The following is a 24,559-nucleotide window of genomic DNA, read 5'->3' on the forward strand; positions in this document are numbered from 1 at the left end:
AATGATCTTGCCTATGAAAGGAAGATTTGAGATCGGTCTATAGTTGCTTAATATGGTCTTATCCAGATTGCTCTTTTTCAAGAAGGGCTTGACAACTGCAGATTTCAAGGAGTTTGGAAAACTCCCAGAGAGAATTGAGGAGTTTATCACTTCTAGGAGATCTGCTTCTAAACAGTTGAACACACTTTTGAAAAAAGATGCGGGAAGTGCATCAAGGGCGCAGGTTGATGTTTTAAGGTGCTGTACGGTTTCTTCCAAAATGTTGCCATCAATTTCTTTGAAATCAGACATAGTAACTATTTCTCAGGTTGTGGTTTGATTTGTCTGACCCCAGCACAACTCAAGGATGTGCTGATCACCTTTCTGATATTATTGATTTTTTTCAGAGAAGAAAGAAGCAAACTCACTGCACTTGCTGTCTGAGAGCATTTCACTGGGAATCTGGCTTGGGGGATTTGTCAGTCTCTCTACAGTCGCAAAAAGAGTGCAGTGTTTAAGTTGCTGTTTATAATATGGAAGTGGAAGTGTTAGAAGACTAGTTTAGAGCATGGAGACATTGTAGAAAAGATGCAAGCTGCAAATGTGAGCGAGATTCAGGAGAGGCAAGATTACCTGTCGCAGTGGCAGTCACTGCGCGTTTAGGGAAACAGGGTGTACACTATCGTTGCCATGATGAGACAGAGTCAAGTAACAACCAGGGTAACTTTTGCAAGATCATGAACCTCCTTGTAATTTTGGAGGAATGGATCAAATTGTGCAAGGCTCCTAACAGCAAATTCTTTTGTCTCCAGTCTCTCAAAATGAGATGATCCAAAGCTGCTCCCAAGAGGTCACAGCGACAATTGTTAAAAAACTTAAAGCAGCTCAAATGTTTTCTGTAATGGCAGATGAAGCCAGAGATATGGATAGTGAACAGCTTGCAGTATGTGTGCAATACGTTTCACCTGATGGCACATTAAAGGAACGTTTCCTTGGACTCAACAAGTTGAGAGGGTTTGATGCAGAGCTCATCAGTGAAGCAATAGAGCAAATGTTGGTGTCAAATGGCCTTGAGAACCTGCAGTGTGTGGCTCAAGCTTATGCTGGCCCATCAGTTACGAGTGGTCTAGTTGGTGGCGTACAGGCTCGCTTCCGTGCCAAGCACCCAGGAACAATATATGTCCACTGCACATGAACTTAATCTGGTTTTATGTTACATCTGCAAAGCAGTCACAGAAGCCAGTGAATTCTTTGACACATTAGAGTGTGTACTCTTTATCCAGCGTATCTCTTGCCAACCATAATAAGTTAATTCATGTACAGAAACCACTTGGTTTGCTTTCTAAGACCAGATGGTCATGTCAGCTGTTCTGTAGATGCCATGCTGAATAATTTCTCAGCTGTCAGAGTGCCTCGAGAATATTTCAACACCAATGGCAATAGGACTCAGGGCAAAGCTGTGCAAGCTTCCTGCAGTCTATATGTTGCTAATGTTCCAGAGCATGCTTTCCACCACATCTGAATTGCACAAATATCTTCAAGGTGATACTGTGGAGTTGGCACAAGCCGTTGAGTTCTGAGAAGCTGTCTATGATACACTTGCACCAAAGCATATTGACAATATGGCTGGAGACCTGTACCACAAAGGAAAAACAATATGTGAGGCCAATCACATCCAGGAGCCATCTGATGGTCCAAGACACAAACAGAAGAGGATGGATGACTATGTATTAGAATCATCTTGCAGCCAAAGCACTGAGCTCAGTAGTGCAGAAAATCTGAAAAGGAAATAATTTTTTCCTTGCCTTGATAGAATGCTTAAAGAGCTTGTCCAGCGGTTCTCTGGTGTGGGAGCTAATCTCATGAAAGGTATACAGACCTGCCACCCAGGCTCAGCCAAATTCCTCTCTGAAGAGTTTATAGCAAATGTAGCATACACTTCACATTACAGCTAAGATCAGAGGAAATACTTGCAGCCAAACAGTACTTAGCTAGGAAAGAGGAAAGTGCGACCCTTGACATGCTCAGTGTATACAGGCTGCCCGACTCTGACATTTTCCCCACCTCAAAACCTGTTTTTCAGTTGGCATGAAGCATTCCTGCGAGCAGTTGCAGCTGTAAGCAATCCTTCAAATCCCTCCAATGTCTACATACATGGTTAAGGTGCACTATGGACCAGGATAGAATTCAACTGGCAGTTCTGTCCATTGAAAAAGATTCTGTAGTTGACTTGGAGCATGGTGTGGTCATTGACAGATTTGCCAAACTCAAATCAAGGAGATACAGTCTGATACTCCTCCCTCCAAGAGGCAACCCAGACACAAGACAGAGACTAACAGCAAGAGTGAAATATAAGACACCAGGAAAGACAGACAATAAATAGTACAAGATGGAGACACCAAAGATACAGAAACTGCAGTTGTATGGGCAATGTGCAGTTTATACGATGAACAAAACCCTCCAGCAGGTAGCACAACACAAACATACGTTACGTTCTTGTATTCAAAACACTTGGGAGTGCAAATTCGAACAAAGGGATCTCAAGGTGTTCCAAGTATTAAATATCATTTAATGACACCGTGACCTTTGATGCAATACACGCAAGACACTACTCAAGCACGTCTGACACAGGTGTACATTAACGGGTCCTTAAACTTGACATTCAATTGCAAAATGGATTGCTGTGAACTGTATGCCAATGAATGGCTTGTTGAATATGGTTGTAAACAATATTGAGTTGTCTTAATGATTAACTCTTCTGCCCCAAGAAAGTAATGCATTTTAGTTATATATCAAGAAAGGTTGGATTGTGCTCTTACAAACCTCTCAAAATAGTTTACTTTTTTCTCTTAAGTAAATATATATGCCAAATCAAGCTGTCGCACTGATTAAGCACACAGATCTTACAGCAAATATGTTTAGGTCCATTTTTGGAATAAAAGTTTGAAACTGATTGTCCCTCACAGAATCATGCTTTTTATTTCACCATTTAACCAAGTCACAATTATTTTATCATAGGCAATATTGATTTTAAAATTAAGTTGGGGGGCAGAAATCTCAAGAGTATATTCACAAATTCTGATTGTCAAAAGTAGGTCTTCACAATATAAATGGTGTGTAGACAGAGTCAATATATTTAAGATTATGAAGAACTTCATGAACACCTGAAACTCATTACAATCAGAGAAACCGGTTCGAGGTTTGTGCGTTTTGACAACTCATTGTCGCTAAACATTTGTGCATTCTATTTCAGAACACAGCCAACATTAAGTGGAATTAGGCAGAAAGATAAAGTGTAGCTTAAACCGCATTTCATAATTTATTTTTCCTGACTCACTTAAGCAAATGAGGGTGTTATTTATATAGCAAATGAGGGAGAATTAAGACAGTTATCAAATTTTCCTCCCTGCCCAGTAGAGGGCAATATGCACAGAGAAAAGCGCCAAAAACAGGAGAAAGTGAAAGTAACTAAACATGGCATAATCAATCTGATGTTACATGGGATATCAACAACAAGTGGGATCACACTTCCTACACGAACCAGTTATACTACAAACTGAAGTACACCAGGAGTTAGTATAACTAGTCACATGAAATACATGAAGCCAGACAGAGTAAAGCAAAATAGCCAATATTGCCAGTTTTATTGAAAACCAGTCTTCTGCTGCCGTTGAACCACGATGGGACCAAAGGTGGCCTTTCCTTCCCACTGAGGACCTAGAAGAGAAAACCAAGTTAAGCAGCCCCTCTTTTAGAGACACCTTAGAAATGCATTCTACCAACCTCCATAGCCAGCAGGGGCACTTAAACTGTCTGATCCACACGTTGAGTCACAACAGCCACAAACTTGGTCATTGCCATCAGCAGCAAACCACCTGCAATTAAGAGGATCAGACACTGCACCTTCAGCTTAATCAACTCCACATGGCAAGAAGCTCACCCATTGGAATAGAAGGAACAAGACTTGTGCTGGGCATCAGTGGGTGTGGAGGCAAGAATGGCCTTCAGAATGCATGTGATGTAGATCTGCAAAAGCAACAGAAGTTATAAAACTGGAAGAAAAATATATAAAACATTATCCAATTCCTACATACAGAGGGATTGTCTCCCTGCTGGAACAGGAATGCTTCGAGCTGGAACTGTAATTTGTCAGTCCGAGATTGAGGCAGGAAGTAGGAATTGGAACCTGTAGACTTGCCATCCACGAAGCACCTAAAGAGACGATGGCATTACCAAAAGCAATTAAGGATAGCATGTAGTCCACAAGACAAGCCACCCGGTTGACAAACGTTGTAGAGGTTAAACTGCATTAATTGGGCTTGTTTGGAGTCAGACAGAAAACCAACACCTTTGCCTAACAACGTAAACATCCTTCCGAGACCTGGCAGCCAGGCATTACCTTCTAGAACTAACGGATGTAACTTTAAGAACTGATCTTACCCATGATTCTCAATAAAGGAATATCTCGGCTGAGCTTGCACATCAGGCAATTGAGTGGCCACACAACTGTCCACAAGAACACGTAGAGGAACATGATTGAACAAAATCACAGAGGCTTCAAAATGAAGAAGGTCACCCAGGAAGTACAAGTTGGAAGGCCTCTGGAAGGACCAGTCATCTGCAAGAGAAGCCACATTTAGGATACAGCCAATGTCACAAAGCTGAATTTGGATGAAATACTAACCAGTCATGAGCTTCAAGGAGAAAACCAAGACTTCTTGCCCAGATGCCATTGAAGCAAAAGGGACCCATGCTGGCATCAAGACATTGCTGCTCACATTGTGAAACCTGAGGTTTAAGAGGCATTGCCATGTGGTTAAGGTGATAAGCTTGTGCAACATACGCTAAAAGTACAAACTTAAGAGCACCCCCCCCTATTTGGAATGCCCAATCCTCATGGGGACTCCTCAACCCTTGTAGCAGAAGATCCCAGTCGCCTCAAACTGTTGGTCAATACATGCACCTTATCGCGTGGCTTTAGCACATTACTGGAGACATGCGCATATGGGAGGCCCACGCTATTCTCCGCAGTTTAGATGCAGAACTTGCTCCGTGGGTTGCTTTGATAAGCACACATTATAGAAATAACGAGGAGGTTAACCCATGTGACTCTACCCTCCCTAGCAACCAGGAAAATTGATTGCCTAGGAGACCGGTCGAGTCACTCAGCACACCCTGGATTCGAACGCAACTACAGGTGTGGTAGTCAGAGTCAATGCCTGCAGAGATCTCATTCAAGTGGAATCTGTACTTTAGAAAAAAAAGGATATTAACTAAGATGGCTGCAAAATGGTGGAGTTGTCAGCTAAAAGTAGCCATGCCTACATGTAAAATTTAAAGAAATTTACCTGAGCCCCTGCATTTTTATAAAGGAAGTTAAATGTTCACTTTGTCTCAATGAAACTTAAATGTAAAGTTATCTACCAATTAGCAGCTAGTGGAGTAGCCAAATATTTTAAGGGCAACTCAAATAGTAAGGCTAATTACAGTTAGCATGTTGGCTTCAATGTTAAGTTGCAAGTAGCTTGACCAACTCTGCCAACAAATGAACAGACTTGCCTTGAAATTGCAATTTGTATCAAGGAACAAGTTTGATGCTCAAATGAAGCCGATTACAAGCTACAGTAACACCCCTTAGAAGTCACCATGACCTGGAGATGAGAGCTACAAAATCACTTGCCTTGAATAATGGCACTGAATGCCAATGTTGGCACTATTAGCCCTGTGAATTGGAGTTCCAACATATGGCTCAGGGGTGTACGTAAGGGAAAATGTGTAGACAAGCGCATCTTCAGTCATCTGTAAAAAAGGAGTGGGGTTACACAGAAGTTCATACTCGACTACAGCAAACAAGAGTAATGTACGGAGTTCTCACCATCAGCACACTGTTGCAGTCCTGTAGCTCATACTCAAAGATGAGAACCTTAGATTCAGAGTCCTCACCAACTGCAGAACATCCTCCCAAAGTAAGGCCAGATGGCTGGATCAAGAGACCATTACCAAACAAGTCTCGCTTTGCTTCTATGAGGACCGCTCGCTCTCCACATTGAACAGCTACACTGCTAGGAGTAATAGGCTGCCTCAACTGAAAATCCACTGCCAAATCACTCAGTACTTCAGGAACAATGGGATATCTCCAGTCCAATGGCTTCACTGGACCTTGCATTAGCTGCTTGGACTGAACACCAAGAGGCTCTTGCACAAGTCCTCTGGAATCACCACCCAAAGCACCCTGATATGGAGCAGCTATCTGTTGAGGATTCCAAAGACCAGCAGTTGAAGAGACAGGACCTCTGAATGAAGAAGCCAGGTCTGATTTGGGATCTTTAAATCGTCCAAATCGTTCCAAATTGTTCCATGCACTGCACAGACCAAAAACAGCACACACAAGAACCACAATTGCACCTTGACTGAGCTCCATTTTGTCAAACCTGCAGACCATGCCTCAGTACACACCACTGATAGGTTGGGCTATTAAATACAGCTTTGAATTAAGGTGTCTCCTCCCCTTTCAGCTCAATTAATTAACTAAATTATACTCTGGACCTGCAGAGTTCAAGCATTAACAAACGACAATATGGAAAGACCGTAGCCTATATCCCAATCAGGCTGGAGATGATGTTACATATATGCATCTGGACTGTGAACTGTTTGAGAACTTTATAATTTAAGATGAGAGGATTTATTTTTATTAAACTAGATAGAGAATAAGCAGGTGAAACCATAACGTTTAACATGAATAAAGGTGATGAAAACATGTGGAGCGTAGCAGTACAGAAACAGTCTCTACTTGGTAAGGTACTAAGTCATAAATCTCAAAATTCTTGTATTTTTAAATAAAATGTGTAATAAAATTATGATGCAGTGGAACTGTACATTTGAAATTAATTATTTACATATTAAATGATCTGCAACAAAAAAATATAATTCCCAGAATAGTGTCAGTTTTAACCCACTTTGGCATACATTTAAATTACAATTAATACAAAACATTTTACAATTTTGTTTTTTTTTTGTTACATATATTTTTTGACATATAGCATTGTATTCTTTTAAGTGTCTTGGAGTACCATTAGGCTCAAGTGTTAGGTTAGGGAGGTGTGTTTAAATATATATTAGGGCTGTCGATTTAACACGTTAATTCAGTGCGATTAATTTTATTAAACATAACACGTTAAAACAAAATTACGCAATCTATCGCAATGCTCCCGGACAATAATAAGGAAAAGTCCTGACAAATGCAAGCGAAAATCGCTCTTCATTTGCATAAAGTTAAACATTTATCAACTTTGCGTCACTGGACACACCCACATCCGGTCACCAACGTCGCTCGTGTTGCCGGAAGTCGCCAGTTCTTGTTGAAAATTAATGGTATGAGGTAGTTTTGTCGCTGTCAGTGTGAAAGAAGCTTTAGGGCTCAGCAGACAACGGTTAAGTAAGCAATTCTTTGGGAGAACACGAAACAACTCAATTAACTTAAATTATATAACCCACCTCGCTAGAACATTGCTGGTTAGATTATGTACACACACAAACACACACACACACGACAAGAAAGGTGTTTAAATCTAAAACGGTTTCCTTTTAGTGACAAAATATGTAAACCTATGTATATTATTTTTAAAAGTGTAGTATTCTTTGTTTATCATTAAAACTGGAACTACCGGAATTCAGTATCTACTAGATTCTAAACTCTATAATCTCAGTCTCAATTGAAAAAAAATTACCCAAATAAGAGATTTCATTCAGTTCGGACACTTCTAGTCCATTCAACCATTGTACTGATCAGCCCATTTAATCTAACAATTTATATTTGTGAGCAAATTAGCGATAGCGCTCGAGACCGTTGGCAACGTTTGTCTCGGTCAAAGAATAACCGTTGCTAAGCAACCATCAACCGCGGGAATGATTAACGTTAGCAGTCCTGTGCGGTCAATATGACGGTGTCTAGTAGTTATAGGTTTAATTGAACAATTTTCTTCATCTTTTGTGTAATTTACATAAATAAAAAAAAAAACTTTATTATTGAAAATAGACACTTTTAGAATAAGTCAGGTACCTGCAGGATTGCATTTTTAGTCAACGAAGTCATTACTAAAAAAATATCTTCATAATATGCAAAAGCATACAAATTTTACTTTGCTTCCTAGGCTCTGCATTTAACTTTAATTTAAAGCAGCAGCAGAATAAATGATTCAGTATAAGGGTTTTCCTGGCTCATATTAGGTGGTAAAATCCTGATCATGTGCACACATACATTAGTACCATGCCTTCCACTGGCTGAAGCAAACACTTACAAGCAACATATTTTAGATGATTGAAGAAAATGACAATTAGCCATTTATAGCATATTTGTAGTGAAGACGCCGGCACAGAAGTGTTAAGATCAGTAAGCAGCTTTATTAACAATAAAAACAGTAAAACAAAGTAGCAAAAAAAAGGGTAAACTAAAGGCAGGCAAGAGTTTGGTACACAAGGTTACAGCATTGAATGTGAGAGAACTGGTTATGTACATAGAGTTAATATGAAGCAGGTGGGAGAGAAATCAAATAGAGAGGAGGATTGTGGGAAATGTAGTTCGTGAGGAGTTAGTACTCAGTAGATGGTGACCTCTTGTGGTGTTCAGGAGAGATTGCAGGTGCAACGATATTGAATTAAAAAAGCTAGCCTGATCAACATTAAATTAAATACAGCATAACAGCTAATGTGTTCATTTATAGTTAACAAACAGCAAACATGATTAAGCAGAAAGTGCATCCTGTTTGATTTCTTTATTTTACAAAATCAAAGTTTTGCTGTTATTGTGAGTGTACACAAATTAAAGTAAACCCTTTATAGTTTTGAACGATGTCATACTCTTATCTGTATGACCAAAAATTACAGAGTATTTTAATTTGATATTATCTGTGGAAAAGTCAGGTGATCGCACCTCCGGTGACCACAGAGGATTGACTTGTTATAAATATATTAAAAAAAACAGCTCAAACAGGAGGAATTCAAATATTGAATTTTCAGAATCAGAATCAGCTTTATTGCCAAGTATGCTTACACATACAAGGAATTTGTCTTGGTGACAGGAGCTTCCAGTGTACAACAATACTAAAAACAGCAGCACGACATAGGTAATTAAAACAAAAAACAAAAAGAATACAAAATAAATAATTATACATATACGTACATACACTCACCTTCATACATACCCACATGTAGTGCAAATCTATTACAATCTGTTATATAGAGAACAAAAAACTGTATATTATGTACAGAGCAATGTAAGTAATGGAAGAAGTGGATATGTTGGATAATATAAATAGAATTAGACTGTGTATTGCACATAATTATTGCTCAATGGGGCAATTTAATTGTTCATTAGATGGATGATCTGAGGGAAAAAACTGTTCCTGTGTCTGACGGTTCTGGTGTTCAGAGCTCTGAAGTGCCGGCCAGAAGGCAACAGTTCAGAAAGGTAGTGGGCAGGGTCAGTGGGGTCCAGAGTGATTTTACCAGCCTTTTTCTTCACTCTGGAAGTGTATAGTTCTTGAAGGGGGGGCAGGGGGCAACCAATAATCCTCTCAGCAGACCGAACTGTCCTTTGTCGTCTTCTGATGTCTGATTTCGTAGCTGCACCAAACCAGACAGTTATTGAAGTACAGAGGACAGACTCAATGACTGCTGTGTAGAACTGTTTCAGCAGCACCTGTGGCAGGTTGAACTTCCTCAGCTGGCGAAGGAAGTACAACCTCTGCTGGGCCTTTTTCACAATGGAGTCGATGTGTATCTCCCACTTCAGGTCTTGTGAGATGGTAGTGCCCAGGAACCTGCCACAGTGCTGTTTAGAATGGTGAGGGGGGACAATGTTGGGGTGTTCCTCCTAAAGTCCACAATCATCTCCACCATTTTGACCGTGTTTAGCTCCAGGTTGTTTTGACTACACCACACAGCCAGCCGTTCAACCTCCTTTCTATATGCAGACTCATCATCATCTCGTATGAGGCAGATGACAGTGGTGTCATCAGAAAACTTCAGGAGCTTGACAGAGGGGTCCTTGGTGGTGCAGTCATTGGTGTACAGGGAGAAGAGTAGTGGGGAGAGCACACATCCCTGGGGGGCACCAGTGCTGATGGTACAGGTGGTGGAAGTGAATTTTCCCTGCCTCACAAGCTGCTGCCTCTCCGTTAGAAAGCTGGTAATCCACTGACAGGTAGAGGTGGGAACAGGGAGTTGGTTTAACTTAGTCCGGAGTATATCTGGGATGATTGTGTTGAAAGCCGAGCTGAAGTCCACAAAAAGGATCCTTACGTATGTCCCCGGTCTGTCCAGATGTTGTAGGATGTGATTCAATCCCATGTTGTCTGCATCATCCACAGACCTGTTTGCTCGATAAGCAAATTGAAGGGGGTCCAGAAAGGGTCCAGTGATGTCCTTCAGGTGGGCCAACACCAGTCTCTCAAATGACTTCATGACCACAGATGTCAGGGCGACAGGTCTGTAGTCATTAAGTCCTGTGATTTTAGGTTTCTTAGGGACAGGGATAATAACGGAGTGTTTGAAGCAGCATGGGACTTCACACTGCACCAGTGATCTATTGAAGATCTGAGTGAAGATGGGGGCCAGTTGGTTAGCACAGGAACGAAGGCTCGCTGGCGAGATGCCATCTGGGCCTGGAGCCTTCCTTGACCTTTGCTTCCGAAAGACAGGGCATACATCGTCTTCACAGATCTTGAGTGCAGGTAGTGTAGCAGGAGGGGGGTTGCAGGAGGTGTTAATGGTTGTGTGAAATGAAGGTCCAAGTGCGTGTGGGGTGTGAAATTGGGCCTTTCAAATCTGCAGTAGAACACATTCAGGTCGTCAGCCAGTCGTTGGTCCGCCACAGGGTTGGGGGTAGGAGTCCTGTAATTAGTAAGTTGTTTCAGGCCACTCCACACTGATGCAGGGTCGTTAGCTGAAAACTTGTTTTTCAGCTTATCAGAGTAGCTTCTTTTAGCCACTCTGATTCCCCTATTCAGTGTGTTCCTGGCCCGATTATACAAGACTCTATCCCCACCCCTGTAAGCCTCCTCTTTGGCATGGCGAAGCTGTCTGAGTTTTCCTGTGAACCATGGTTTATCATAGTTGAATGATAAAAATGTCCTAGTAGGGATGCACATATCCTCACAGAAACTGATGTATGATGTAACAGTATTTGTGAGCTCGTCCAGGTCTGTAGCTGCAGCTTCAAAAACAGTCCAATCAGTGCAGTCAGAGCAGGCTTGTAGTTCCAGCTCTGCTTCAATAGTCAATCTCCTTACAGTCCTTACAACTGGCTTTGTTGATTTTAATTTCTGCCTGTAGGACGGGAGAAGATGAACCAGACAGTGATCAGAGAGTCCCAAAGCTGCACGTGGGACAGAGCGATATGCATCCTTTAATGTAGTATAGCAGTGATCCAATATATTCCTGTCTCTGGTGGGGCATGTAATGTGCTTTCTGTATTTCGGCAGTTCACGTGTGAGATTTGTTTTTTTAAAGTCCCCAAGAATAATAATAACTGAGTTCGGGTATTGTTGTTCTGTGTCTGAGATTTGATCAGCCAGCTGTTGCAGCGCTATGTTCCCAGACGCGTTTGGAGGAATGTAAACACTCACTAGAATAAACGAAGAAAACTCCCGAGGCGAGTAGAACAGCTTACAGTTAATAAGACTTAATGGAGGCTTAATGAAGATAAGCTTGCTCTATGGAGATTTTTTTTCAGTGGTTAATTTCACAGCAGTGGCAAACAATGTTGAAGTTTAGGGCAAACATTATCCTTACCTGACTGTCACAAATGAAGGCTGGTCAGGTAGACTTCGATGTTGTGTGGAGGCTATGACAAAGAATGTCGGGGGTAGGGTCTTGTGTGGTCCCGCAGAATTACAACTTAATGCAGATGTCTGGCACACTTTTAAGTGAGAATTGATGCCAAAGGCCAAATTTAAATAAAAACTGAAATATAACAAAAAAAATAAGAAATTACTTGCTAAAAGGGCACTTATATAGTGAAAGAGGGTGAGTGCTTGAGCACAACTTGGGGTCTATCTTGTGCATGTGACTGCTTGCCTGAGATTCATCGACAGTCGGAAGCAGCACGAAATTTGATGGAGGTGGTCGCCTCATATTTCTCTATGATTCTCTATAGGAGTATAGTACCTACTGACATATTGCATCTTTACTTTGCTACTTTGCAGATGAGACAAGAGTGAGGGCAGATTAGATCAGCAGCAGGCAGGGGAACTGGTTGAACCATTAGTGATTTAGGAGACCCAGACACAGGCCCTAAACATGTAAAGCTACCTCAATATCCCCTCGAAAGTTTTGGATTGCAAAAAAGGTCCTTTCATCACAAGTGGTTTTAAATTTTTGATTAGCTTGAACACTCTGTTGAGAGAAGTGCAGTTTTCTGTTTTTCCTGTAGAATCTAATGAAAACAACACAGCAGAAACAACCAGGATGCATTAATTAGCTTAGGGTACAGAAATTGGAAGAGAGCTCTGGAATCATTCCATGTACATGAGAAAACTGCAATCCACAAAGCCACAATTATGTCTTGGAAGATTTATAAGACTAGTCTAGAGTATGGAGACATTGCAGAAAAAGATTCAGGAGAGGCAAGAGTACCTCCGTTGCATAGTGGCAGTTACTGCACTTTTAAGGAAACAGGGTGTACCCTTTCGTTGCCAAGATGAGACAGAGTCAAGTAACAACCAGGGTAACTTTTGCAAGATCATGAACCTCCTTGCACAATTTAATCCATTCCTCCAAAATTACAAGGCTAAGATGATCCAAAGCTGCTCCCAAGAGGTCACAGCAACAATTGTTTAAGAAGTTATAGCAGCTCAAATGTTTTCTGTAATGGCAGATGAGACCAACAAGCTGAGAGGGTTTGATGCAGAGTCCATCACTGAATGCTGGTGTCAAATGGCCGTGAGAACTTGCAGTATATGGCTCAAGCTTATGCTGGCTCGTCAGTTATGAGCGGTGTAGTTGGAAGCACCCAGAAGCAATATATGTCCACTGCACATGTACTTAACCTGGTTTTATGTTACATCTGCAAAGCAGTCACAGAAGCCAGTGAATTCTTTGACACATTAGAGTGGGTGTACTCTTTATCCAGCATGTCTCTTGCCAACCATAATAAGTTTATTCATGTACAGAAACAACTTGGTTTGCAGAAAAGTGAGCTCGTTCAGCTTTCTAAGATCAGATGGTCATGTCAGCTGGGTTCTGTTGATGTCATGCTGAATAATTTCTCAGCTGTCTAAGAGACCCTCAAGAATATTTCACCACCAATGGCAATAGGACTCAGGGCAAAGCTGTGCAGGTTTCCTGCAGTCTATATGTTGCTAATGTTCCAGAGCATGCTTTCAAACACATCTGAATTGCACAAATATCTTCAAGGTGAGATTGTGGACTTGGCACAAGCAGTTGAGTTCAAAGAAGCCTTCTATGATACATTTGCAGCAAAGCGCACTGACAATATGGCTGGAGACCTGTACCACAAAGCAAAAACAATATGTGAGTCCAATCACATCCAGGTGCCATCTGATGGTCCAAGACACAAACAGAAGAGGATGGATGACTATGTGTTAGAATCATCTTGTGGCCAAAGCACTGAGCTCAGTAGTGCAGAAAATCTGAAAAGGGAATTGTTTTTTCCTTGTCTTGATAGAATGCTTGAAGAGCTTGACCAGCAGTTCTCTGATGTGGGAGATAATCTTACATTTATGCATTTGGCAGACACTTTTATCCAAAGCGACTTACAGTGCAATTATTACAGGGACAATCCCCCCAGAGCAACCTGGAGATAAGTGCCTTGCTCAAGGACACAATGGTGGTGGCTGTGGGGATCAAACCAATGACCTTCTGATTAACAGTTGAAAGGTACCCAGGCTCGGCCACATTCCTCTTGGAAGAGTTTATAGCAAATGTAGCCATACACTACACATTACAGCTAAGATCATAGGAAATACTTGTAGCCAAACAATACTTAGCTAGGAAAAAGGAGGAAGGTGCAACCCTTGACATGCTAGGTGTATACAGGCTGCTCAACTCTGACATGTTCCCCATTTAAAACCTGTTCCTCAGGTGGCACAAAGCATTCCTGTGAGCAGTTCCCTCTGAGGTCTACATACATGGCTAAGGAGCACTATGGACCAGGATAGACTTAATCACCTGGCAGTTCTGTCTATTGAAATATATGCTGTAGTTGACAGAGCATGGTGTGGTTATTGATAGATTTGCCAAACTCAAATCAAGAAGATACAGTCTGATAATACCCCCTCCAAAAGAGGCAACCCAGACACAAGACAGAGACTAACAGCAAGAGTGAAATATAATGGAAACACCAGGAAAGAGTACTAGATGAATAAACCAGAAAAAGCACAGACAGACAATAAATAGTACAATATGAGGGAGATACCAGGAACGACAGACAAATATTACAATATGGAGCCACCAAAGATACAGACTCTTCAAACACTAAAAATGCCCCTGGCAGTAAGTGAAACTTCAGCTGTATGGGCAATGTGTGGTTTATACAGTGAACAAAACCCTTCAGGTAGCACAACAAATATACGTTACGTTCAAAACACTTGGGAGTGCAAATTCGAACTAAGGGATCTCAAGATGTGTTCCAAGTATTAAACATTGACAATTTTATGTTTGATGCAACACACCAGAGACGCTACACAAACATGTCTGACGCAGGAGTACATTAACGAGTTCTTAAACAAGCCCTCGTAATAAATCTCAAACTGATTGACAAATTCACTTGCAAAATGGATTGCTGTGAACTGTATGCCAATGGATGGCTTTTGTTCAATAATATGGTTGTAAACTATATATATTGTATTGGCTTATCAATAATGAACTCTTCTGCCCCAAGAATGTAATGCATTAGTGATATTTTAAGAAACACTTTTAGGATTGTGCCTTTACAAACTTTTCCAAAACAAATTGGCTTGTCTCAGTACTGAAGTATATATATATTTATGCCAAATCAAACGGATTTGTGCATTTTGGCTGGACTTTGAAAACTCATTGTCACGCCACATTTGTGCTTTCTATTTTATAATACAGCTAACAGTGGAATTTGACAGGAAGAGTAGTGTAGCTCAAGCGACAGAATTTATTATGACCATTTATTTTTCCCGGACTAAAGCAAAGCAAAAAAAAAAAACGAAGTTTACAGTGAGGTACCTGTAACGGAGCAATTTCTGGAGTTTTAAAAAAGCTATTAATTTTATAAAAACAGTAACAAGTTCACCCAAAAAAATTCATTCGTCAACTCATCCTCCTGGCATCCTAGATGTGTAGGAATTTTAGCAGAACACATGATTAAGAATTTCTCAGTTCTGTAGGTCCATATAATGCAAGGGGTGCCAACAGCCACTAAAGGGAACATGGAAGTAATCCAGATGACCCCTGGTCAAACAGATATCTTCTGAAGTGGTAGGATAGGTGGAGAAACAGATCAATAAAAGTCTGTTATCAAATTCTCCTCCCTGCCCTGTAGAGGGCAATAGGCACAGAGAGAAGCACCAAACAGGAGAAAGTGAAAGTAACCAAACATTGCATAATCAGCCTGATGGTACGTGGGATATCGAGAACAAGTGGGATCACATTTCCTACTCGAACCAGTTATACTACAAACTGAAGTACACCAGGAGTTAGTATAACTAGTCACATGAAATACATGAAGCCAGACAGAGTAAAGCAAAATGGCCAATATTGCCAGTTTTATTGAAAACCAGTCTTCTGCTGCCGTTGAACCACGATGGGACCAAAGGTGGCCTTTCCTTCCCACTGAGGACCTAGAAGAGAAAAACAAGTTAAGCAGCCCCTCTTTTAGAGACACCTTAGAAATGCATTCTACCAACCTCCATAGCCAGCAGGGGCACTTAAACTGTCTGATCCACACGTTGAGTCACAACAGCCACAAACTTGGTCATTGCCATCAGCAGCAAACCACCTGCAATTAAGAGGATCAGACACTGCACCTTCAGCTTAATCAAAACTCCACATGGCAAGAAGCTTACCCATTGGAATAGAAGGAACAAGACTTGCGCTGGGCATCAGTGGGGGTGGAGGCAAGAGTGGCCTTCAGAACACATGTGATGTAGATCTGCAAAAGCAACAGTTATAAAACTGGAAGAAAAATATATAAAACATTATCCAATTCCTACATACAGAGGGATTGTCTCCCTGCTGGAACAGGAAGGCTTCGAGCTGGAACTGTAATTTGTCAGTCCGAGATTGAGGCAGGAAGTAGGAACTGGAACCTGTGGACTTGCCATCCACGAAGCACCTAAAGACAGATGGTGGCATTACCAAAAGCAATTAAGGATAGCATGTGGTCACCAAGACAAGCCACCTGGTTGCCAACATTTGTAGAGGTTAAACTGCATTAATTGGGCTTGTTTGGAGTCAGACAGTTATCCAACACCTTTGCCTAAACACCCTTCCAAGACCTGGCAGCCAGGCATTACCTTCTAGAACTAACTGATGCAACTTTAATAAGAACTGATCTTACCCATGATTCTCAATAAAGGAATATCTCAGCTGAGCTTGCACATCAGGCAATGGAGTGGCCACACAACGGTCCACAAGAACACGTAGAGGAACATGATTGAACAAAATCACAGAGGCTTCAAAATGAAGAAGGTCACCCAGGAAGTACAAGTTGGAAGGCCTCTGGAAGGACCAGTCATCTGCAAGAGAAGCCACATTTAGGATACAGCCAATGTCACAAAGCTGAATTTGGATGAAATACTAACCAGTCATGAGCTTCAAGGAGAAAACCAAGACTTCTTCCCCAGATGCCATTGAAGCAAAAGGGACCCATGCTGGCATCAAGACATTGCTGCTCACATTGTGAAACCTGAAGTTTAAGAGGCATTGCCATGTGGTTAAGGTGATAAGCTTGTACAAAATACAGTACGCTAAAAGTACAAACTTAAGCTAGAGCATCCCCTCTCCCCTATTTGGAATGCCCAATCCTCATGGTGACCCAATCCAGGTAGCACAAGATCCCAGTTGCCTCTGAAATAGTTGGTCAATCCATGCACCTTACCGGAGACATAGCGCATATGGAAGCCCACGCTATTCTCTGCTGTATCGATGCAGAACTCAAAGCAATCCAAGGAGTGAGAAAAAAAATTATAGAAACAACGAGGAGGTTAACCAATGTGACTCTACCCTCCCTAGTAACCGGGCAAACTTGGTTACCTAGGAGACCAGTCGAGTCACTCAGCACACCCTGGATTCAAACTCGCAACTCCAGGTGTGGTAGTCAGCGCCAATGCCTGCGGAGTTACATTTCCTCATTCAAGAAGAATCTGTACTTCGAAAAAAGAAAAAAAGCCAAGGATATTAACTAATATGGCTGCCAAATTGTGTGGAGACATCAGCTAAAAGCCATGTCTACATGGAAAATGACCCACTTAAAATAAATTTACTTGAGCCCCTGCATTTTTATAAAGTTAATGTTCACTTGGTCTCAATGGAACTTCTCAGATCTTAAAATATCTCCTTACAGTCAAGTTAGCTAGCTACCAATTAGCAGCTTGTGGAGTAGCCAAATATTTTAAGGGCAACTCAAATAGTAAGGCTAATTACAGTTAGCATGTAGGCTTCAATGTTAAATTGCAAGTAGCTTGACCAACTCTGCCAACAAATCAGACTCGCCTTGAAATTGCAATTTGTATCAAGGAACACGTTTTGCAAAGTTTGATGCTCAAATGAAGCCCGATTACAAGCTATAGTAACACATCCCTTAGAAGTCACCATGACCTGGAGATGAAAGCTACAAAATCACTTGCCTTGAATAATGGCACTGAATGCCAATGTTGGCACTATTAGCCCTGTGAATTGGAGTTCCAACATATGGCTCAGGGGTGTACATAAGGGCAAAGGTGTAGACAAGCGCATCTTCAGTCATCTGTAAAAAGGAGTGGGGTTACAACGACGTTCAAACTCGACAACAGCAAACAAGAGTAATGTACAGGTTCTCACCATCAGCACACTGTTGCAGTCCTGTAGCTCATATTCAAAGATGAGAACCTTAGATTCAGAGTCCTCACCAACTGCAGAGCATCCTCCCAAAGTAAGGCCAGAAGGCTGAATCAAGAGACCATTACCAAACAAGTCCCGCTTTGCTTCTATCAGTACCGCTCGCTCTCCACATTGAACAGCTACACCGCTAGGAGTAATAGGCTGCCTCAACTGAAAATCCACTGCCAACTCGCTCAGTACTTCAGGAACAATGGGATATCTCCAGTCCAATGGCTTCACTGGACCTTGCATTAGCTGCTTGGACTGAACACCAAGAGGCTCTTGCACAAGTCCTCTGGAATCACCACTCAAAGCACCCTGATATGGAGCAGCTGTCTGTTGATGTTTCCAAAGACCATTAGGTGAAGAGACAGGACCTCTGAATGAAGAAGCCAGGTCTGATTTGGGATCTTTAAATCGTCCCAAATTGTTCCATGCACTGCACAGACCAAAAACAGCACAGACAAGAACCACAATTGCACCTTGACTGAGCTCCATTTTGTCAAACCTGCAGACAATGCCTAAGTACACACTACTGATAGGTTGTGCCATTAAATACAGCTTTGAATTAAGGTGTCTGCTCCCCTTTCAGCTTAATTAATTAAATTAATTCTACTCTGGACCTGCAGAGTTCAAGCGTTAACAAATGACAATATGGAACGGCCGTATCCTATATCCCAATCAGGCTGGAGATGATGTTACATATATGCAGCTGGCCTGTGAACTGTTTGAGAACTTTATAATTTAAGATGAGAGGATTTATTTTTATTAAAATAGATAGAGAATAAGCAGGTGAAACCATAACGATTAACATGAATAAAGGTGATGAATATGTGTGGAGCAGAAACAGTACAGAAACAGTCTCTACTTGGTCAGGTACTAAGTCATAAATCTCAAAATTCTTGTATTTTTAATAAAAAATACTCAAAGGCCAAATTTAAATAAAAACTAAAATATAAATAAAAAAAAATAAGAAATTACTTGCAAAAAGGGCACTTATCTAGTGAAAGAGGGCGGGAGCTTGAGCACCACTTGGGGTCTATCTTGTGCATGTGACTGCTTGCCTGAGATTCATCGACAGTCGGAAGCAGAACGAAATTTCATGGAGGTGGCCGCCTCATATTTCTCTATGATTTCCTATATGAGTATAGTACTGTTAGATAATTTTGCCATCCAATGTATTTTGTTTATTTTGTTGATCTGCAATCCCCGTCTCGATACGGCTCAGCTGAGGGAAGAAATAAATGACACAGACACCCAATGGTATCAAATCCTTCTTTCAAGTTTATTTGTTCAACATTCTGTTATATGGTCCAGAAAAAACACATTCCACTGGACCCCCACCAATGAAATAGTTCTTTACCTTATATGGGTGTGACATACATGTTTGAGCTACGTGTGAAACGTGAGAGTAGAGAGAAAAAACACATTCCTAAAGAACACATCCTTTGAACAAGGAGCAGCTTTGCTTTGTGATGACACAGCAAGCTATATCACCAAGAGAAGTGGTTGAGAAGCCTTAATTATTCCACAATGCACACTTTGATCATGAAAGGATCACGTAGCCTTCTCAACCAACTTCAGTATTAGGTATTAGATTAGATTAGATTCAACTTTATTGTCATTACACAAGTACGGGTACAAGGCAACGAAATGCAGTTTGGGTCTAACCAGAAGTGCAATAAATACTATTAGTACAAATTAAGTTGGACAAAAACTATCCGAGTAAAAGTGCAGTGGAAAGTAATTGCATATTACAGTTAAAGTACGGTTTTGCAAATGTATATGTAAACAATTGGTACTGTAAATAAACAGTCAGCAGTGCAAATGATATTACCGGTCAGATAAGTAGTGCAAGATGCATATGTAAACAGTTGTTACTATAATATAGTCAGCAGTGCAAATGAACATTATAGCAGTGCAAATAACAAAGTGTATGAGGTATGAGGAGGGAGAGGAGAGTTTATCAGTATATGAGGGGAGTGGGATCAGTGAGGGTTAGAGTTCAGTAAAGAGACAGCTCTGGGGAAAAAGCTGTTCTTTAGTCTGCTGGTCCTGGTCTGGAGGCACCTGAAACGCCTGCCAGAGGGCAGGAGAGAAAACAGTCTGTGGGCTGGGTGAGAGGAGTCCTTAAGGATGCTGCGAGCTCGGTGCAGACAGCGTTTCCTCTGGATGTGCTCGATGGCAGGTAGTTGAGTCCCAGTGATGCGCTGGGCAGTTTTCACCACCGCTGCAGTGCCTTGCGTTCTGCAACAGAACAGCTCCCATACCACACTGTAGCACAGTTGGTCAGGATGCTTTCTATTGCACAGCGATAGAAGTTCACCAGGATAGTCGAGGAAGCTGATTCTTCCTCAGTGTCCTCAGGAAGAAGAGGCGCTGGTGAGCCTTCTTGACCAGGCAGGAGGTGTTGGTTGTCCAGGACATGTCCGCCGAGATGTGGGTTCCCAAGAACTTGAAACTAGAGACACGCTCAACAGCCATTCCATTGATGTGGATGGTGTCGTGTATGCCTCTTGGCTCTTTTCTGAAGTCCACGATGAGCTCCTTCGTTTTGGTGGTGTTGAGGAGCTGGTTATTTTCAGTGCACCATGTGGCCAGGTGCTTGATCTCCTCCCTATAGGCAGTCTCATCGTTGTTGCTGATGAGACCAATCACCGTAGTGTCGTCCGCAAACTTGATGATGGAATTAGATTCGTACACAGGTTTGCAGTCGGAGGTGAAGAGGGAGTAGAGAACGGGCTTAGCACACAGCCCTGTGGTACACCAGTGTTGAGTGTGATGGACGTGGAGCAGGTGAAGCCAGATCGAACATTCTGGGGTCTGTTGGTCAAAAAGTCTAAAATCCAGTTGCACATGGAGGTGTTGATGCCCAGGTCTCCAAGTTTGGCTATTAGCTTAGTTGGGATGACAGTATTGAATGCTGAGCTGAAGTCAACAAACAGCATGCGTGCATAGGTGTTCTTTTGTCCAGATGTGTGAGCACAGAGTGCAGTGCCATGGAAACTGCATCCTCTGTGCTCCTATTGCTACGGTAGGCAAACTGATGTGAGTCCAATGTGGATGGTAGAGAGTCTTTTAGGTGTGCCAGGACCAGCCGCTCAAAGCACTTCATTACGATGGGTGTGAGTGCTACAGGGCGGTAGTCGTTAAGGCACTTCGGGCTGGAGTGTTTTGGCACTGGCACAATGGAAGTGCATTTAAAGCATGTTGGTACAGCTGCTTGGGCAAGAGACAGGTTGAAAATGTCTGTAAAAACCCCAGCGAGCTGCTCCGCACATGCTCTGAGTACGCGACCAGGGATGTTGTCTGGTCCTGCAGCCTTGTGCACGCTGATCCTGCTCAGTGCATTGCAGACATCTGTAGACGAGAGTGTGATTGGCGGGTGGTCTGCTGAGGATTTGAGCTTGGTGGCAGAATCTCTGATGCCTCTTTCAAAGCGAGCATAAAAGTCATTTAGCTCGTTCAGGAAGTTGGCATCAGTGGCTGCGGGGGTGGAGTGAGTTGGTTTGTAGTCACTGATGGCCTGAATGCCCTGCCACATACGTCGAGGGTCAGTGTTGGAAAAGTGTATACACATAGGTATACACACATAATGGGCATGGCGATATTATGCCTGTTTATCATCACATTCAACTTTTGCATTAGTAATTGTTGCAAATTGGGCCAAATAACCCGGGACCCTGTACACAGGATAAGCGGTTGACGATGGATGGATGGATGGATGGATGGGCCAAATAATAACATAAGTAGAATGCATATGGCAATCGATATAATGGAAGACATCCAGGGTGCGAACCACCCAAACACACTGAAAAATGTCCCCATATTCCCTGATGTTATCAGCTAATTCTTTATTCAACTTATCCATTACCTTTCATACCTTCATGAATTCACCATCATCATCAATGTGACCCAGGATGTATGTATAGCATTTGTCACCAAATATTTTACATATTCCTCCTCCATCTTTAGCCAAGAATTAATCCAAACATTTAATACCTCTTGGCTGTTCAACACTGTCTAGATATACTTCAGGGTCACTTGAGGCATCACCTTCTATGTACCTTAGTTTCCAGGTGTTTACTCGTACCTTCATAACAGAAACATCTTCCTGTAAAATTATCCATCCATCCATCCATCAATCCATCTTCAACCGCTTATCCAAAGTCGGGTCGCGGGGGCAGCTGCTCCAGCAGGGGGCCCCAAACTTCCCTATCCCAAGCCACATTAACCAGCTCTGACTGGGGGACCCCAAGGTGTAACCACGCCAGTGTGGAGATGTAATCTCTCCACCTAATCCTGGGTCTTCCCCGAGGCCTCCTCCCAGCTGGACGTGCCTGAAACACCTCCCTAGGGAGGCGACCAGGGGGCATCCTTATCAGATGCCCGAACCACCTCAACTGACTCCTTTCGACGCAAAGGAGCAGTGGCTCTACTCCGAACTCCTCACGGATGACTGAGCTCCTCACCTTATCTCTAAGGGAGAAGCCCGCCACCCTTCTGAGGAAGCCCATTTCGGCCACTTGTACTCACGACCTAGTTCTTTCGGTCATGACCCAGCCTTCATGACCATAGGTGAGGTTAGGAACAAAAATTTACCGGAAGATCGAGAGCTTTGCCTTCCGGCTCAGCTCTCTTTTCGTGACAACGGTGCGATAGAGCGAGTGCAATACCGCCCCCGCTACCCGATTCTCCGGCCAACCTCCCGCTCCATTGTTCCCTCACTCGTGAACAAGACCCTGAGGTACTTGAACTCCTTCACTTGGGGCAATACCTCCTTCCCTACCTGGAGTACGCACTCCATCTGTTTCCTGCTGAGAACCATGGCCTCAGATTTAGAGTTGCTAATCCTCATCCCAGCCGCTTTCCCCTCGACTGCCAAGCGATCTAGTGAGAGCTGAAGGTCACGGACCGATGATGACATGAAGACAACATCATCTGCAAAAAGCAGCGATGAGAGCCCCAGCCCACCGAACCGCACACCTTCCCCACCCCGACTATGCCTCAATATCCTGTCCATGAATATCACAAACAGGATTGGTGACAAAGCGCAGCCTTGGCGGAGACCAACCCCCACATGGAATGAACTCGACTTCGTGCCGAGGACCCAGACACAGCTCTCGCTTTGGACGTACAGGGATTGGATCGCCCTAAGAAGGGACCCCCATAAAAAAAATGACCATAAAACATAAACCATCATACATTATTTCTGGGAATTGGAATTACACTTGTGACTCCTTGCTGTTGTGTTGATACTGAACGGTCATAGGCAAGCACGACTGCCTGCAATATGCAGAGTGTCAGTAGGAATGTTTTCATGTTGACTGTTCCGGGTCCCTCCTCAGGCCCTCCTAATTCGCAGATTCCCGGTTGGGCACTGGCGCTGCGTGTTCAGCTCCTCCAGTGCTTTCACCATTCACCTTGAATCAGTAAGGTCCTCCTCTGAAGCAAGCTTCATGCGGCTTGCGTGGATCCACTGTGGTTAAAGGTGAGTTAGCACGCCCGTTCTGGTCACCAGCAGTACAGTAGTTGGGCCAACTTTGGTTCACCTAACTTTGCTGGTTTCAGACACTTCACTAGAACCTGCTGATTTGGAACAAATGAGTAGGGCTTTCTGCAGGCAGAGGGAGAGCGAGAGAGATATCATAATTTATGCCATTTAATATTTAATGAGGGAATCCACATATTCTGCAATCACAACCTCCGTGTCACCTGTGGAGAGAAAGCCAGCGCGGCCTTTGACCCAAGGGGTCGGGAAAGGCTAACCCATTAGTATTTCAAATGGAAAGATTAACAACAGAGGATGGTGACATTCTGAGCTCAGTCAGCCAAATCTCTGTATTATTTATTTTGCCAAATTTTCACCATTTTATCATTTTACCTCACACACAGGAAAGCTTCTGTCCGTTTAGAATGGCAGTTCCGAGTGTGGTAATGAGTCGTGCTTCGTAGGCTTGTGTCTGTTGTTCTGTGCGCATATTAGACATGAGTCCAGGATACATTTTATTGCATTTTGTACCCATTTATGCAATAAATTTCACTTAATTTGAGGCCCAATGTTGTCAGATTCAGATGGATTTACCTGTAACAATTTAGTGTCATTGTCTTTTACCAATGTTGATTGTATCATGGAAAAAGTCTCTTCAGCTTGATTCAGCACTGGGCTTAGCATAACTTCCCTTGCAGCCCACTTTGCTACCTCATCAGCATACTTCGAGTCTGTGTATATATCGATTGATTTAACTTTAGCCAAATAGCATGCTCTGATCAACACAAACAACTCAGAAGCTTGTGCAGATTTATATGTGTTAGATAATTTAGTCATCCATCCATCCATCCATCCATCGTCAACCGCTTATCCTGTGTACAGGGTCGTGGGGGGCTGGAGCCTATCCCAGCTAACATTGGGCGAAAGGCGGGGGACACCCTGGACAGGTCGCCAGTCCATCGCAGGGCCACATATAGACAGACATACACTCACACTCACCTCCACATCCACATCCACGGCAAT

General features: G+C 42.6%; 2 protein-coding genes across 2 annotated transcripts; both read right to left on the reverse strand.

Annotated features, from left to right (window-relative positions):
* Window positions 1-3,622: 3,622 nt before the first annotated feature.
* Window positions 3,623-6,400, reverse strand: LOC127662273 (zona pellucida sperm-binding protein 3-like). The gene is made up of 8 exons (XM_052153403.1): window positions 5,855-6,400; window positions 5,660-5,778; window positions 4,664-4,767; window positions 4,420-4,597; window positions 4,074-4,191; window positions 3,920-4,005; window positions 3,763-3,854; window positions 3,623-3,696 (listed from the first exon to the last, which is right to left on the reverse strand). Exons 1-8 carry the CDS (start codon window positions 6,398-6,400, stop codon window positions 3,623-3,625), a joined length of 1,317 nt encoding a protein of 438 aa, XP_052009363.1.
* Window positions 6,401-15,732: 9,332 nt separating this feature from the next.
* Window positions 15,733-18,543, reverse strand: LOC127662274 (zona pellucida sperm-binding protein 3-like). The gene is made up of 8 exons (XM_052153404.1): window positions 18,007-18,543; window positions 17,814-17,932; window positions 16,770-16,873; window positions 16,526-16,703; window positions 16,183-16,300; window positions 16,032-16,117; window positions 15,873-15,964; window positions 15,733-15,806 (listed from the first exon to the last, which is right to left on the reverse strand). Exons 1-8 carry the CDS (start codon window positions 18,541-18,543, stop codon window positions 15,733-15,735), a joined length of 1,308 nt encoding a protein of 435 aa, XP_052009364.1.
* Between the last annotated feature and the right edge of the window lie 6,016 nt (window positions 18,544-24,559).

The sequence above is a fragment of the Xyrauchen texanus genome, chromosome 22, assembly GCF_025860055.1.
Source record: "Xyrauchen texanus isolate HMW12.3.18 chromosome 22, RBS_HiC_50CHRs, whole genome shotgun sequence".
In the NCBI taxonomy this organism is placed as follows: domain Eukaryota; kingdom Metazoa; phylum Chordata; class Actinopteri; order Cypriniformes; family Catostomidae; genus Xyrauchen; species Xyrauchen texanus.